General features: G+C 34.3%; 1 protein-coding gene across 1 annotated transcript in view; it reads left to right on the top strand.

Moving 5' to 3' along the window:
* Positions 1 to 18,585, top strand: part of LOC129749367 (zinc finger protein 62-like) — a 76,025-nt gene that overhangs the window by 49,841 nt on the left and 7,599 nt on the right. Inside the window, exons 2-4 of the mRNA XM_055744330.1 lie at positions 1,028 to 1,163; positions 1,232 to 2,004; positions 2,058 to 2,183. Of these exons, the coding sequence (XP_055600305.1) occupies positions 1,044 to 1,163; positions 1,232 to 2,004; positions 2,058 to 2,183 (1,019 nt within the window). The 5' untranslated portion in view covers positions 1,028 to 1,043. The remainder of the gene's footprint in view (positions 1 to 1,027; positions 1,164 to 1,231; positions 2,005 to 2,057; positions 2,184 to 18,585) is intronic.

The following is an 18,585-nucleotide window of genomic DNA, read 5'->3' as shown; positions in this document are numbered from 1 at the left end:
CTAACATGGATTTTTTTAACCCTCCTCCCAAGGCTATTGCTTGCTTCTATCTGTTTTACCATATCTATTGATTAAATTATTCGCACACATTATTCCGCAGGCCCTTAATAACGAAAACACGGCGAACACTCCGTGTGCTAAAGAGAGCCGCGCGCGCCGTCCGGTGAGCCGCCGTGTCCTCTCGATAGATGCTCGGTGTTCCTACACGCACGCGGCAGAAAAACGCAAACGCAGTTTCCGAACCGCTCGCGCTCTCGAATAGGCGCGCGCGAATTCGCTCTGCTCAAAAATTTGCAATCTGCGTTTTTGTCGCAAATTTCTCGAGAGAATTTCGAGCAATCAAATGTGCCCGTGAATCGAGAACGAAAGAGCTGCGTTTTATTTGCTCTTTCTCATTCGACGCACTCCTGCGTGTTGAACCCTGCGCACAGCACGGGGCGACGGTTTTCGTTCTAAATAATAAACAAGTTTATTTGCGTCCCAAACATTCCTCCTTATAAGTCTCCATGGCTACATTTGGGCGCTTCACACTTGACTCCGTGATGGCGTCGCGTTACGTCACAATCGTTCATAAACAACTGTATGGATACAACGAACTAATACTAAAGTTTTTAGTTGTCCCCACCTATAGATAAACCACATGGAATGAAGCCGGCCTGATAGCTTCCCACGAAACTGTTTGCTTGTGGCGTTAGGCGGCGGAGTTTTGTACTAACTTAAAAAATTTGCATCCTTGAAGATATGAACCTGAACCATCGAAGTGAAAACTTAACACTGTACCATGGTTTATACTTAGATTCTTTGTACACCAATATAAAATAAACTTAGAATGATCGTCGTTTCAAAGCATGCGATATTGAAAAATGTAAACATCGACCGATGCTTCAACTTTTTTCAATACAAACTAGAAGGAATTGAAATTGAACGTCAGTGCTTTTAAGACCTGCCATGACCATAACGGTGTTTGTTCTAAATTATCTGAGCTCATAGTTACCTCACCTAACCCTGCCTCTTAATGTTTTTTCAGGTGTGCTGAAGAAGCAATGGACCTCAACTATATTTTATGTCGTTTATGTTTGGTGCAATCTGAAGAAGGTGAAATGATTGTTTTGAACCACCACACCAAATTTATCGAGTCAATTCTGCAGATAACAAGTGTAAATGTGCGTAAGATATTTTTAGTTGTTAAGTTTTTAATTGTTAATTTAGGCTATAAATAAAATTTTTTTAGGTTACACCTATTGATGACCGGCTGATTCACATGTGCTCAACATGTCTAGAAACACTAGAAAAATGTATTGAATTCCGTTCAAATTGTATTCAAAATGATAACTACTTTTATAAACTGTGCTCAGGGGATGTTTTCAAATCCTCGGATTTTGATAAAAAATCCGTGCAATTGTCGAGCAAAAAACCAGAAATAAAACAAGAAAAATCATATAATGACTCACATTGCGGCTTAATATCGGAGGAAAATTTTCCAGAAGAAAATTTGAAAATAGCAACGCAGCAAAAATCGCCAGAATTCCGTTCCAGTTCATTCCAAGAAGAGTCGGTATTCAATAACGCTGATTTTATAGATCACGATTCAAGTGAAAGTATGCCGGAAAAGCCTAAGAAAAGAAAAACATTGAAGGTAATAACATCGACAAAAAATCCCAAAAAGCGAGGACGAAAACCTAAAATGCAGAACGAACTGGAGCAGTCTTCAAGCGATAGTAAACGCGCCAAGCAAGAAAGTAAGAAAATGCAATGTGATGTATGCGGATTGTTCCTAGTACAAGCAAACTTGACCGATCATCGACAAACTCACGATCCGAGCCTATGGACTCACGAGTGTTCGTTCTGTTCAAAAATATTTTCTAACGCAAAGAGATTGAAATATCACATCAATTCTAAACACACGCGGGAAAAAAAATATCAGTGTGATAAATGTGATAAATTTTATTATAACGCTGGTTCGTTATGGCAGCACACCAATGCTGAGCACAGTGGAGGAAAAAAGTATATTTTTTATATTATTATTTAATATTTCTATTTATTTTTCGTTTTTTTAGGTATCAATGCAGTGTATGTGGAGAAAAATTTGCGCACTCTTCTGGAAGGGATCGTCATTTTATAAATCATCATTCTTTTGCACGTCCTCATGGATGTACATACTGCGATAAAACGTTTAAAATAAGGTATGAATTTTCAAGATCAATATGAAAATGCACGAAAATGTATTTTTTTAAATGTACAAATAATTTCGTGGTATGTCATTTGGCGACCCACCAAACCCAGAATTTTCAAAATTTAGATTACCAGAACAGTCAGCATTGTCAGGAATTAGGGATGAATCATGGATGAAAATCCCAGAAAAAAAAATTGTCAGCAATATGTACAACTTTTTTTTTTTGTATTACACATTGCGGACGAGAATTCTCGTGTTTTTCACTTTCCACGAGTATGCTCACATAAAAGCATAACCCAAATGTTATTAACTTAATAAACAAACTTTGTTCTGCAACATTATTCACACTTTGGGTAACTCAAAGTTACTGAATTTGTAGAATTTGGTCCAATGGACTCTAGGATAAACTCCGTACCCTAGGCTCTATTGGGTCACGGCGATGTTGTGCTTTCTTGTGTTTATGGAAGTTCACGGTTTGGAAACAAGCTCAAAAACTAACATGAACCTGACAGGGCGGTAGCACATAACCTTATTCGATATGAGATCATAGAAACCTAATTCAAAGGTGGTTTAAAAACTATAATGATGTATATTTTTTCTTTAATGATCCATGTTGATAAGGTGAATGGGAGTTGAAACACTTGCCCTCCCTTCCATCGGACAAAAAGAGCGTTGCGCAGTGGAAATATCACAGTTAGAACTTTTAAAGTAGATATTTCCACTTTTTTACCACCAAGCGCAAGTTAGGTTAGAACAGATAGTAATGTGAAAGATAGACAACTGTAATCAATCTTTTAGGATAGTCTATTTAGGATACTGGATAGGTGGATGATTTAATAGAAGATACCATAATTAGCTGAATGAGAACGTTAACAATTAGGTACTGATATGGTAGATAGAAATAGAATAGATATATAATGGCATTCGTCTCCCCAATGCTCTAGTAAGTGTGCATTTGCGGTTTATGAATTTCGGAGGCTTATTCTTAAATCAAGCATTTTACAAGATCTAGAGGCTCATTGGATGAGAATGCTGTTTGAACTGCTTTCTTGTTAATTGTTCGTTGTAATAGGGGTTTTTTTTCTGTAGTAGATTTGTCTGTCGTTAATTTATATTTCAAATTCAAACAAGAAAGAAGTCGTGATATAAATGGGTGGACCTACTCGCACAAGATTTTAAAGTGTCGAATACTGGAACTATCACATCAGATCTTGCGAACACGAACGGATCACTGATGAACACCAGTGAAACGGAACCTACGTGTTGGCTCCACGGCTTTAAACAAACGTCTTACCAGTGTTCAATATGGTCCGATCAGAATTGATTGTTTGACCTGATATAGTTTTTCATACATTTTTTTTTAATAAAGTTTTATATTTCAGGTCCTTTATTTTCAAAGAAGTTCTCTTAAAACAAAATTTCTAAAACAGGCTTTAAGCGAAGCATATGGTAAGAGACGTTAAAAAGCTTCGTTCCAGGTATTATTATTATGGGAGAGTGGGGAATCATGGGCGAATTCGATATGAGATCATAGAAACCTAATTTAAAGGTGGTTTAAAAACTATAATGATGTATATTTTTTCTTTAATGATCCATGTTGATAAGGTGAATGGGAGTTGAAACACTTGCCCTCCCTTCCATCGGACAAAAAGAGCGTTGCGCAGTGGAAATATCACAGTTAGAACTTTTAAAGTAGATATTTCCACTTTTTTACCACCAAGCGCAAGTTAGGTTAGAACAGATAGTAATGTGAAAGATAGACAACTGTAATCAATCTTTTAGGATAGTCTATTTAGGATACTGGATAGGTGGATGATTTAATAGAAGATACCATAATTAGCTGAATGAGAACGTTAACAATTAGGTACTGATATGGTAGATAGAAATAGAATAGATATATAATGGCATTCGTCTCCCCAATGCTCTAGTAAGTGTGCATTTGCGGTTTATGAATTTCGGAGGCTTATTCTTAAATCAAGCATTTTACAAGATCTAGAGGCTCATTGGATGAGAATGCTGTTTGAACTGCTTTCTTGTTAATTGTTCGTTGTAATAGGGGTTTTTTTTTCTGTAGTAGATTTGTCTGTCGTTAATTTATATTTCAAATTCAAACAAGAAAGAAGTCGTGATATAAATGGGTGGACCTACTCGCACAAGATTTTAAAGTGTCGAATACTGGAACTATCACATCAGATCTTGCGAACACGAACGGATCACTGATGAACACCAGTGAAACGGAACCTACGTGTTGGCTCCACGGCTTTAAACAAACGTCTTACCAGTGTTCAATATGGTCCGATCAGAATTGATTGTTTGACCTGATATAGTTTTTCATACATTTTTTTTTAAATAAAGTTTTATATTTCAGGTCCTTTATTTTCAAAGAAGTTCTCTTAAAACAAAATTTCTAAAACAGGCTTTAAGCGAAGCATATGGTAAGAGACGTTAAAAAGCTTCGTTCCAGGTATTATTATTATGGGAGAGTGGGGAATCATGGGCCACTTTTTTTCGTTGTTCCATAACTTCTTTATTATAAAAGATAAAATGAAAATAAAAAATAGTATGGTTTTCTACATTTTCAAGGTATCATAAGGTATTTTTTTAAATTTTTAATAAGTTATTTTCTCCAAATTCTGACTGTTTGAAAAAAGCAATATTTTTTGGATTTTGAAAAATGGTGGGGAATCGTGGGCCACCAAATCCAAAATGACCAAATAACATTTAAAGTTTATGAGTTGATCCAAAACTGTGATTTCTCAATTCATTCCGTTATTTTAAAGCAATTTCAGATGATGAAATAAAAAGGAGGCTGCGTATAATCGCATAGATTCCAAAACCTGGCTCGCGAACGTTTTTGCAAAATTTCTTATATAGGATGGACAAAATATTTTTCATACCTCTTCATTTGGCATAAGAAAACTTTACAGATAGGAAAAACGTATTTTAAGTTCTGAATGTATATAAAAACATAAAAATATAGGTGATTCAAGATGTGTGGCCCACGATTCCCCACAAGCTATGATTTGCAAATTGGTTGCGTTTGCTTGACTTATTGGTGTTTCATCAAAAATTCCTTTTCCACGTGAAAGATCATGACAAAACTAAGATCATAAGCGTATGAGCATATTTTTGTTATGAACTTTAGGTTCCCCATCGATGAAATTAGCGGGTGTTTTTTTAATTATGTAAGTAAATTTTTCTTATTTTTTTTAGCTTGATAAATAAAAGAAACAGATGATGCGTATTTTAGTCAACAATATATAGAAATATATGCTCACGCAAAGCGACGACGATGACAGTTGGTTTGAGATTTTTATCTCAACACACATCTGAGATATTAAAAGTGGCCTACGTTTCCCCATGGCCCACGATACCCCACTCTCCCCTATATATATTTTTTTAAATCTTACTGAAAAGAATATCAACAAAAATCAACCTCACAAAGGCAGCGCGGCGGTGTGTATGAACGTGGTTTCATATTAAGATTCAAAATAGAAGAAGTGCTGGACAGTTTTAATTAGTTTAAATTCTGTAGGTTCAGATGTGTCCATTTTTGAAGAACCATGTTCATGATATGAATGAAAATCGTAACACTTGCCCTCCCTTTTGCAGAAAAATGACAATATTCCTTAGTGAAAACATTACAATTAACAGATTATGCATTGTATGTACTGTGGATAAGTGTTATAACAAACATATTGATTTTTTTTTTAATTTGTCAAAACTCTGTATAACACCTTTTTGTGTTCTGTAGAATTATTACGCTTCAGATTCAGATTTTAGTTCTGTTTCTTGTCATTCTAGTTTTTTTTTTGTATAATTAACGAGTTTCCACGCATTTGTTCTGAATCTCTTAACATTGACATATTTGGAAATATTTTATTTTTTAATCTATGTTAATCTCGAGTAAAAACAATCAAAAATTCAAATTTATTGAAACGAGTAAGGTTAGGTGACAGGTAGGGAAAACTCAACTACGGTAAGATAGTGAACCCTTCTGACAATGATATCGAGACTTTGGCGTATGTTATCATACTGTTACTGCTCGGTTGAATTGGAGGTTGGGTTAACTCGAAGTTCATGTAGGGCCCATCTGTCCCAGTCCGTCGAGCACTTTCTTAACGCTTCTTTTCTCTGGTGCTTCAGAACTCTCGGGCTCTGTTGCCGCTATCCTGTTCTAAGCTATGCTACTCTCGTGTAAAGTTTCCTCTTCTGTCCCCCGTTCTGTTTTTCCTTTCCGGGTCAGCCAGGTAGCTTATAAACCCATCAAAAAAAAAAAAAAAAAAAAAAAAAAAAAAAAAAAAAAAAAAAAAAAAAAAAAAAAAAAAAAAATTGGTCCAATGGACTCTAGGATAAACTAATGTTTTTTTACTCGGTATGAAATCTGTCGTTAACGTAGGACATGGAATGTTTTCGCTCGATAAACGTGTTGATTGGTGTTGGGAGGTTCAGGAACGGCGAAGGTCCGGAATCGCAATTTAAATTAACATTTACCGAACTATCGGGCGCGGGGTCAATTACCGGTTAAATATAGACTTAGCCAAATTTTTCTCTTGTGCACCTTCTTATTTTCGATTTTAAAATTACCGGATTTCGCGGAATAAATGAAAACACCGTCTTAAGGGGAAGCAAAACATGCACTATTTATTGGTTTTTTAACTTTTTATATACCGTCAAACGGGGCATCACGCAACAGCGGGGTTGGATGCAAGGTTGCCGATAAAAATCTGTGTTTATGAGAAAAAAATTCTGACTTTCCGTGATTTAACCCAAAAATTCTGTGATGGTTTTCTGTGATACTTTTTCCTTTAATTTCATTGAAAATTCATGATAAATTGAGTCTTTTTTACATTTAAGTTAGGTAAAGACAATTAATATTAACAATCTTATCATACATTTTTAATTAATAGTTAAAAATCTGAATTTTATATATGGCAAAAAAAATATAATCTTTGAAATCCGTTCAAAATTCAAAAATTCTGTGAAATCTGTAAATTTTTCAAAATTTTGTGTTCTGTGACCAAAATTTGCTTCAAATTCTTTGAAATTATAGATTTTTCTGTGATTTCGGCAACTTTGGTGGGATACAGCATTTATATAACACCACACAGAATCAATTTTTAATTTAATGTATTGTAATAAGTAATAAAGTTATCTTTTAATGATTACAAAATGATGATGACATAATTTCTCGCATCTTAATCTAGTTTTTTAAAATATTTTATTTTTATATGAAATTTGAAAAATCGAGCAATAAATGTATAAATTTTAACATTTTTCGATGCAGTAAAAATTTTTACTCAGTATGAAGGATTGGGTTGATAATATTATGTACAAACTTTTTACTGGTTTCCTCATGCTATACCAACACTGTTGGTGTAAAAATATTTTTCGAATTATCACCCAATTTTTTAATATTTTCATAATTCAGTTAGGTGTCTGGGGTAAAATGCAACAAAATGCAAATCAAAGAAACACCTTGTAAATCTCGTTTCCATGTGCTGGAATCTGAATGTTTTCCATCACGCGTTTGTTAACATTGAAATTTCATTCATCCAAACATTTATTTTTATGATTTCAGCTTGTAGAATTTTTCGTAGTATTATTTAACCTTTAAATGTATGCAGCATCCTTAGTTTAAGAAAAAATGTGAAAATTAGTTTTTAAAGACCAAAAAATTACTGCAATTGGTGTTTTCATTCATAATGGTCTTTAATGCATCGCAAATATGTTTAAAACTATAAATTTTCATGCGTGTTCATAAATTTTTTCATTAAAAACAAAGTCTGTTGCAAGCTAGCTAATTTTCTAAGGAAGGTGAAAATCGCATGTTTTTAGAAAATTAAAAATAACTAAAGAAACCAATAATTTTTCTAAATACGCCAATTTGATGTCCCATCATCCTTGAAACTTTTGATGCAGAAAAGGTAGGATTAACTGTGGACTTAAGTTTTTTAGAAGCCATTGAAGTTGAAAATTATTGCATGTTGCCCCAGTTGACGGTACTATAACTAATTTTAAATTACTTGCGTTTTTAAACTTAAACTACGAGATGGACAGACACGAGATATCTCCGGATGGTTGACCCAGACTGCTGCTCGGGATCCAAAAAGGCGGGCTCCAAACTTCGGCTGGGGCTCGGCCGCCAACAATAGATCAGGTCGTGATCGTTTTTGGGGGCGAAATATTTCCCACCCATTGTTTCCACGTATTGTTGAGTAATGATCGACAGTTCGGCGTCGCGACGACTCACAGCATCTGGCTACCAACGAGTTTTGTAGCGACGAGGGGTTTCGGTATTCAACATGCCGACCCCCCTGAAAAAGCTGGATTTCAGTAGTCTTCACTGAGGGTGTCTGGACCTGAAGACACGTTTTCATCGTGTTGGTTGGAATGGGAAGCATGCAAATTTTGGTTACGGGGCGAATAAAACATCAGATCAGGGCAGAATAATTGATAATTATGTTAATTACTAACCATATTTATTAAGTTGTTTATTTTTTTGATCCATGAGGAAAGAATTGATGTCATGTGATTAAAATGCTTCTTATAAAAATCTAATATCTCATTTTCAATATCCATACATTTCTTCTAATTCTCTATTTGCCAAGAATTTCCATAATGTTGAAATGTTATTAGTTATATTCTTTTAATTTTCACCGATAAGGCGATAAATTAAATTAACAAACAAAATCACGGTGATTAAACTCTTCATAAACTAAAATATAATATGAAGATAAAAAAGATTAGTTTTCAACATTTGAAAAAAAATTTTTTTACTAAAAACGTCTAACCAAAATAATTATTGATTTAGTAGATTTTAGTGCGCTGAACTCGAATCTTCAACTATATTTTGTTTATCACCTCTCGTTTTGGAGATGTGAAGTTTATACATTTTTAAATGAATCAGATTTGAGTGAAGTCAATCAGTTATAACTGATGAACTTGCAACTCGCTGAATCGAACTCAGTAGGATTTTTCTTTGCGACTTCATCCAACAGTTTCTGCTTTACTAATTCCAGCGTTAGCTCGTCATCAGATCGACTCTCGAAAGCTGTGGTTAGAGTATCGAATGGAGAAGGCAAGCTCTTAAGGATCATCGCCACTCGAAGATTTTCTTCCAGATTCTGTCCAGCGTTTTCCAGATCAGCTATAAAAAATTTCAATAGCGAAAATATGGTCGGACATATCTTCACCATCCGAGAAACGCTTGTCACACAGTCGTTGAGGAAGAGAAACATTCGATGTCAGGCTCATTTTTTGATGATGATTTTGAAGCGCAGCCCACGCTTCCCGAGCCGTTTTCGAAGTGCGAATCAACGAATGTTGATTGTCTTCTATCAGTAAACCGATCGTTGCCCTGGATTTTGCGTCTCCTGCATTCCAAATAGCGGTAGGTTCATCGTCCGGCTTGACACCAGGAGTAACGAATCCCCATCAGTCCTCGCGAATCAGTAGTAGTTCTATCATTAATCGCCAGCTCTCATAATTATTATTGTTGAGTTTTTGAAGACTGAAACAATTTGCATCCATTTCTGCTTTTGACTTTGAATAAACTTGCTGGTTTCTTCAATTATGCTACAGGCCAATAACCTGTCGTAAACACAGTAAATCAAAAAGACCTCATCCGCATTAGAGTGTCATTTTGACACTATTACAAGTTTAAAGGCTTGTAACTTTTTTCAGAAGCTTCAAAAAACAAAAATTTCTTCGGGTACCCTAAATGAATTCAAAAGTTCTTTAATATTGCATCTTTACTTTATTTATGGACGAACCCTGGAAGCCTGGACAAAAAAACTCCCTTTTCCAACTTAGAGTGTCATTTTGACACTTAGTTGTGTACTTATTGTATCTCTTCAAAGAACAAAGTATCGATTATAGTAATTAAACCAAATTAAAGTAAGGCTCTTAACCTTGATTGTATGACGCAAAAAGTTTTGATTATGTTTGTAAACATTGATAAAAAATCATATTTTTCAAAAATTACCAAAGCGTACTCTTACCCCACCAGTGGGGCAAGAGTACGCATGAGGTGGGGCAAGAGTACGCATATAATAAGCTCATTGTATTCCATTCTGGTCCGGTGTAAGTGAGGTCTTGTATCATTATAATCGTTTATTAAACAAAACAAAACCTTTATTTCATAAACAATAGTTAAAATTAAACAGTGTTTTTATGGGTAACGCTGTTCGCTTCAGCAAAGGCAAAGGCGAAGTGACGCAAATCACTGAAAGTCAGACCGTAAAAAGCACTGTGAAGCGCTCTGCAGTGATTTACGAGATCCTCTGACTGCTGAGGGGTAAAAACTGAAGTGAATTGTCCATGGCTTTCAGCACCGAATCCTTGGTCGAGAAAAATGATTGTTATTCACAATTCAATACAAAAATATCTTCTGTTGATTACCTTCTCAAGGCGATTACGCAAGGTTGATTCCGAAGTCCCGAGGCTTTCAGCAATCCGGCGCTTCGATTCTCCTTCCTTCAACCGCTGCCTGGCGTTTTCCAGCATCTCCGGAGAGCAAATCTTCCGGCTGGTTTTCCCTTTGTACGTCCTGATTATTGAAAACATGATTATTCTTTGGGTTAGCTTTCCAAATGCTATCAAAAAGACGAAGGAAAAAAACGCGTACTCTTGCCCCACTAAACGTGCGTACTCTTGCCCCCTAAAACCATTTGTGAAAAAAGCTAATAGTGCTAAATATTCCGATCCTATCTTGGCATGAGTGTTCCACAGATTTAATCTATATTAATTATGTGTCCTTTGTCACGTATGCAGATTTGATTAGCGAATTTCCACGAAGCGTAATAATGTTTCCAAATACGCATAAAATTACATAAAAATTGGAAAAACTAAAACTTATCTCATTTCTCCGACGTGCGCGAACCAAACCACAAACAAAAACACATATGATCAGCTGACTCGATGACCTGTCAAACCGGTACAGTGTTGCTAGTTTCAGTGTTGTCGTTTACTGTAAAAGCCTAGTGCGTACTCTTTCCGCCTGCGTACTCTTGCCCCACTTTACTCTATAGCTAAAGCTTCTAGTTTTCTCGTTATTCAGCATAAAAAAACCGGAAAAACCTGCCTCAGGAAAACTGCTGTAATTCATATATTACACGTCCAAAAAAATATTTGCCTTATGCATATGAAAGCTGAAGTTAATGTCTACATCATGAAACCAAGAAATATTTTTTAAATTTTTTTAATGAAATGGTCACAAAAAGTTCAAAAGCGGGTCTGAAAAACCTACTTTTCATTAGATTGCTAGTAAAAACTTTTTGAGCGATGGTAGAGCTTTTGTAAAAATATCATTACAAATTTTATTCTAATACTGACATTTAACTGGAATCTGGAATCAACCAGAATCTGCTGCAACGAATTAAGACTCTTTTGTTAGTTGTGAAACGTAAGGCTGAAATTGATGCTGAAGCGTATCAAGCATACGCCGAAGAAACGCGGAAGCAATACGCTGAGATGTACGGTTGGTATCCTCTATCGCCTACAGTTCACAAGCTTTTGACTCATGGAGCAGCAATGATAAAATATGCTATACTGCCCATAGGAATGTGTAGTAAAGGAGCTCAGGAAACAAGGAACATATCGATAAGACGTTTCAGAGACGTTCATCATGCACGTAAATTCAGTAGGGTTGCAAACATCGAAGATCCCAACAAACATTTTTTGCTTAACAACCGCTGAAACATTATTTAGTTCTAATTTTAAATTAGCTATCTCGCTGAAAGAAGGCAACCAAAATTCAGGGAGGAGCTGCTGTTCATCCCTTAAACATCGAGATTTGGAGAAATTAATCAGCGAAGATGACATGAAACGTCAATTGAAGGATCAACAAAAAAAAAACCAAAATAATGTTGACCGATGTATGTCCGATGTTTGCCAGCTATTTTTCCCCTCCCGTGTTATTTTTTATTTTTCATTTGAACTTGTCTCGAACTTTGAACCTACGACTTGTTGGTCTCATGCCGCAGAAAGCAGAACCAACCATGCATTCTGCGAAGGATAAAAAAAGTGTCGCTCTTAAGCGACCGAAATATTACTCAATCAAGGTCAATTTCGTATGAAGAAATTGAAATTGCGTCGAGAATAAAATATAAATTTCCCGGCTAGGCCATTTGAAATTTCGAACCATTAGACGATTAAAAAAAAATTATGTTGATCCATTCGCTATCATGACATGAATAACAGAAAATTTTGTATTGCTGAAAGGCGCTTTCGGAGCTACCCTTGTACAGCTGACGGCTGTCAAATTTGAATAATGTCAAAAATAGTTGGACAAAGGCTGAACGAGTTATTCTTCAACCAATTTCCCCTACTTTCTATTGGCTGAAATAAAGCTTCCTTACACGCTGAAACAGCGCTGAAGTATTTCTTTCTTCAGTCAGAAAGCTGAAACAGCAATCAGCACATTAACACAGCATACGATCAAAGAATTGGCGTTTTTAATCAGCAAAAATGTTTGTTGGGATCAGTGCTGCAAATTTTCTGAAAGCACAAATGATATTGACTGTGATTTTCTATCAGTGTAAAAAGCTTGAACTGAAATGAACTGAACAGAAAAGTCAACAAATATAATAGCTCCTGATCGGCTCGGTCATCTTCGTGCTCACGGCAAGCTTTGCGAGTATGTCTATCAGTCAGTTGAAAGCTCACTCGTAAACCCGAACTAACTTGTTTCACTCGACTGCTACGAAAGCGTCTTTCGCTTAGGCGTTTCTGTCACTCACTGCTTTCGATCAGTGAATGCAGCTTTAGCATTCAGTCAGTGTCAGCTAAAGTTGCTGATAATTTCAGTTGGCATTTGTTTTAGCCATTTTCGAAAATTGTGAAATGGGATTCGAAAAGAAAACACGGTTTGAAATTCGCTAAGACCTATACGATTATTCAGAGAGGACGGGAAAAGAGATGAATATAAATTTCTTTTTGGCGACATGGCGAATATCTGACAAATATGAAAAAAATTGCAATTGTGGTCAAAAAAATGGCAAAATTATGACAAAATGTAATAAATATGGTGAAAACATGACAAAATTATGAAAATATTTAGTATTAACAAAATCTGACAGATATGACAAAAATTTGACAATAAAATTACAGCAATCTAACAAATATAGCAAAATTATGGCCTGAATATGACAAAGAATTCACTTTAAAGTGACAAAATATAACAAAAACATGACAAAAATCATGACAATAAACATGGAAAAAACATGACAGAAATATTACAAAAATATAGCACAATTTTGACAATACAATAACAAAAAAATACAAAAATCTGACAATTATGACAAAAATATGTCAAAATAAAGACAGAAATATGACATTGATTTAACAAAAAAAAAAAAATGACAAAAATTCGATAAACTTTAGTCAAAAATATGACAAATGTATTAAAAATTAGACAAAATTATGACATTACTCTGAAAAATATGACAAAGTTATTACCAAAAATTAACATTTAAATGAAAAACAAAAAGAACATGGCAAACTTATGATAAATTTGGTAAAAAATGACAACAATCTGAAAGATATGGCATTTGTAATATTTTTATCACTTTGTCATAATTTTACATAGTTTGACGACATTTTTGTCCCTTCATTTTGAAATTTTTCAAATATTTAAATCATAAATTGGTCATATTTGTCATATTTATGCCATAAATTTGTTTTATTTTTATCACAATTTTATGTCATGATATTGTCATTTTATTGTTTTATACAGACCCCGTTCGTTTTTGGCAACATTCGATTTTGGCAACATTCGATTTTGGCAACATCCGATTTTGGCACATGTGCCAAAATCGAACGGTTTTTAGAAACAACATTACCTTTTAGTTTTCGTTATAACAGGACCCATTTAATTAGGACAAACACCACAAATACGTTTTTATGTTCTGAAATGGTGATAAAATACAACAATTAAAACCAAAAAATTTTAAAAAATTTATAAAGTACTCAAAAATGACAAAAAGATGAAAAATTGAAAAAGTTAAAAAACAAATTCAAACTCAACACTGAATATGACAAAAAACAACTAAAAAATGATGAAGAATGACAAAAAAGCAAATATGACAAATGAAAACAAACATTATAAACAAAACAAGAAAAGTGCAAAATGCAACAAAAACATGATAAACAAAATAAAAAAAGGAATACAAATGGTCAGAAATTAACTAGAAACAACGTTTTTGATAATAATAATAGTTATTTTGTAAAAATAACTGAAAAACATGATGAGAAAAAAACCGTTCGATTTTGGCAACATTCGATTTTGGCAACATAAAATTTACGGGCGTGTTGCCAAAATCGAACGGGGTCTGTATTAGCAAATATTTCGTCATATTTTTGTTATAGTTTTCACATTTTTGTAAGTTTATTACCACAGTTGTTATGTTTTTTGCAAAATTTTGTCATTTTTGTAAAAAAATTGTCATATTTTTATCACATTTGTCATATTTTCGACAGAGTTGTGTTGATTTTTTTAATGTATTGTAAAATTTAAGTCTTATGTTACTTTGATTTATCGGCCTAGCGGTGAAAAGTGATGTCCTTTTTAGTAGGGACATCTAAAGATTATGAAATTTTTATATTTGATTTTTTTAATGTATTGTAAAATTTAAGTCTTATGTTACTTTGATTTATCGGCCTAGCGGTGAAAAGTGATGTCCTTTTTAGTAGGGACATCTAAAGATTATGAAATTTTTATATAGATGGATAGGAGGTTAGAAGAAATGAAAGATGGTGAAAATGAGCGGGTAGAATTTGTCTAGAAGCATTACCATCACATATCAAATTTTTGTTCCTCACGAGCCTACTACTATGAAGCGGTAGATACAGATAGAGTTGCATCTACCACCACACATTAGTAGGCTAAGCGTGGTCCGCCCCACAAGGGAAAACTTGCAGTGCGGACGAACAAAAAGATGATATGTGATCGCTCAGATAAGCTCCCTTTAACTCAGAAACGCATCTATCGATGTTTAGTCTTCTCAGTTTGTTATCTTCGCATTTCGTTACATGCGGGGTTTGCATGCGAAACGGTACGGTCGATAGTCTGATAGTGACCTACCACCGATGCTATGATGTCGTGTTTTATTTCTTTTTGGCCAAAGTTTTTTTTTTTTTTCTTTTTTTTTTTTTTTTTTTTTTTTTTTTTTTTTATATGTGATGGTAATGCTTCTAGACAAATTCTACCCGCTCATTTTCACCATCTTTCATTTCTTCTAACCTCCTATCCATCTATATAAAAATTTCATAATCTTTAGATGTCCCTACTAAAAAGGACATCACTTTTCACCGCTAGGCCGATAAATCAAAGTAACAAACAAAAAATCACGGTGATTAATCTCTTCATTAAATTTAAGTCTTATTTTTCAGATTTTAGTATTTTTTTTTGTCATACTTTTACCACATTTGTCATGTTTTGTCATATTATTGCCAAATTTTTATCATATTTGAGTCATAATTTTGTTACTTTTGTCGTAATTTTGTCATAGTTGTGTCCCCCATATTCGTCCCACACGCTCCCTCGCCAGCGTTCTTGGAAAACACGTTTTTTAAATCAAAATCCTTAAAAAATAGACATCTCAGCAGTAATGATTCAATTCCCGCAAGTCTAGCGCATCGAACAAGCTTTGTCACCATTCAACTAAACTTAATGATAATCGAATTGAGCTTTTTTCACTTTCAGCAATGTTTGCTTGATACTGAAAATGAATATTGGATAATCTCATGAACCTGCAAAGAGCCTGAATGTATACTAAGCACCGATGTTACCGATTCGTGAATGAATATGCAGAGTGCTTTCGGGATTGAGCTTTCTGTTCAGTATCAGATGAATGCAGATGGAAATGAACTGAGCGTACACTGCAGTAAATTCAATTGAAAATTGAAAGCTGACACTGATTATTTGCAGCACTGGTTGGGATGTCTTCAAAAGTACTTCTGATCCGCTTATTTCATTGACCAATCGCGTTCCGAGAGTCAAAAAAATCCACCACTGCCTAAAGCTGCGGAAAATTTGTTAAAGAAAGTTGAATTTTCTTAGAGCAATTGAATTTCGTTAATTTTTTTCCAAATAGGGGAGATGGGGGCATAATGGCCACCTTAAGGAAAACGCTTATTTAACCATAGAGAACAGCTGTAATATGTGAATTACATCATTGTTTCGTGTTCAGACACTCAAATAGTCTATTGCCTAATTGGATGAAACTTGAAAAACTAGATGAAAACGTTTAAAACTGCATTTTAAAAATTTTTGCCGTAAGCTGAAAACCAGTCACTGTAGAGGCATAATGAGAAACCCCCCGAGGCAGTATGAGCACCATTAATGAAGGCATAATGAGCGTTTTCTGCCGGGAATTCTAGCAGCAAATTCGACTCGATGAAGTCAACTGAGTAATAAAGCTACAGCTTAACTTGTATCGTCTGACGATTTGGCCTATTGGTTAGATGTCGGAGAGGTAATCAGTAGGCTCAAGTTCGATTCCTGGTGGAGGTAATTTTTTTTTCATTATCATTCATGATCATGATTGCACTAAACGGTGAGGCGTAGATTCATCAAACAAAGCAATAACAAAATAATCTAGGTCTGTTTGTAGAATTCAAAGAATTAACACATGCTCATACATTATGTTTCTGGTGTTTTGTTTGACGGATGATGCTTTGATGCTATTAGCCGTATAATGTAACAATAAAAAAAATCAATCATGAATGGTATGTGCAAAAAAAAAAAATCCCCTCGCAGGAATCGAACTCGAGTCTACTGATTACCTCTCCGACACCTTACCAATAGGCCAAATCGACAGACGAAACAAGCCAAGCTGTAGCTCTATTATTCAGTTGACTTCATCGAGTTGAATTCGCTGCTAGAATCCCCGGCAGAAAATGCTCATTATGCCTTCATTGAAAGTGCTCTGTTCGCCTCTAGTGAACAAATTAAAGAAAAAAAGCGTTTTAAAATTGATTAAAGTGAAAAATCAAAAATTTTATGATGTTGAAAATTGAGGAACAATGTGTAGATCATGTTGCAGTGCGTACATTTCAGATCAAGATGATTTAAAGGTCATAAAAGCTTATTTGGTGGTGCTCAAAAATTATAATATTTTCGTCACTTGAGAACCTAGCTGGTTATTATTTAATATGTATTTCTGTAAAGATGAGAAGGATATTTCTTTTTTGGTGAAAAATTAATACTATGGGTAGTACGAAACAAATCCTTATGAAAATTTGTTTAAGAAAATACGTACTTATGTAGAAAAAAGAAGTGCTCATTATGCCCTGGGTGCTCGTTATGCCCTCATCTCCCCTATGTATAGAAATAATAATAAAATGTTTAAGATCATTGTTAAATAAGAAGCTGAACAATTCAAAACAATACCACGAATAACGGTTGGCTTGTGTATTGGTACTGGTTGTGTTTCTGATAAAAAAAAGGATTAAAATTGAATAAAATTCCATAAAAAATCATGAGAAATTACGATTTTCAAAATTATAAATCTCGAATTTAAAGAAAAACCTATCTCCAATTTTTTCAGCACTGAATACTCATATTTCAAGCTACATTTTGCTATAGATTTAAGATTTTTAAGTTTGCACACATCAGAGATATTGCAGCTCAAAAATGGTCAAATTTGAACACATTTGTGCTCCTAACTTTTTCAAATGAAACAACAGCTCCCTATAATCTTAAAGAAAAACGTGCGCATTGTTATGTTGATCAATTGTTTAGAATACTTTAATACTGTATAACTTCACTAGAAAAAGTTATGGTCAAAAAACTGTTTTTTTCGACACGTTCTAATATGTGAATCTAAAAAAAATTTTAAATTGACAACGTTTCGTCGGACGACTTTTATGTGTTCAGCAAAGTTTGTTAGAAAGTTTAAATCTACAACATTGTAGAACATATTTTTGCTCTATCTACACGCAGCGAAAAGTAGTAACATTGAGATAAAAAAAAATACATCTTTGATTCAAAAACCTTGTGTACATTGAAACAAAATCCAATTTCCTTGATTCAAGTAAATTTTATATTGAACCGAACTTTTTTTCCATTAAACCAATGTTCCAAATTTTTGAATCAAAATATTTAATTTGAAATCAAAGAATTTTTTATTTGACTCTGAATCAATGTGGAAATTCATTGATTTAGATGAATTTTCTTTTGAATCAAAGTATTTTTTCGTCAAACAGTCGACACATATTCATTATCTTCTGTTTGGTGAACGGGTTGGCGAGAAGTTTTTCCGACAATCAGTCCTGTTTATTTTTTGCGGAATCTTACTGCCGCGCAACAGCCAGACAGCACCGGAATCACGAGATACGGCGTAGGAAAGTCTCGAGAGCTTTAAAAGGACAAACGATAGTGAACTCCTAGGTAGGTCTTTCAAAATCAA

The sequence above is a fragment of the Uranotaenia lowii genome, chromosome 2 (assembly GCF_029784155.1).
Source record: "Uranotaenia lowii strain MFRU-FL chromosome 2, ASM2978415v1, whole genome shotgun sequence".
Taxonomy (NCBI): Eukaryota; Metazoa; Arthropoda; class Insecta; order Diptera; family Culicidae; genus Uranotaenia; species Uranotaenia lowii.
This window is presented reverse-complemented; position numbering and strand designations above follow the sequence as displayed.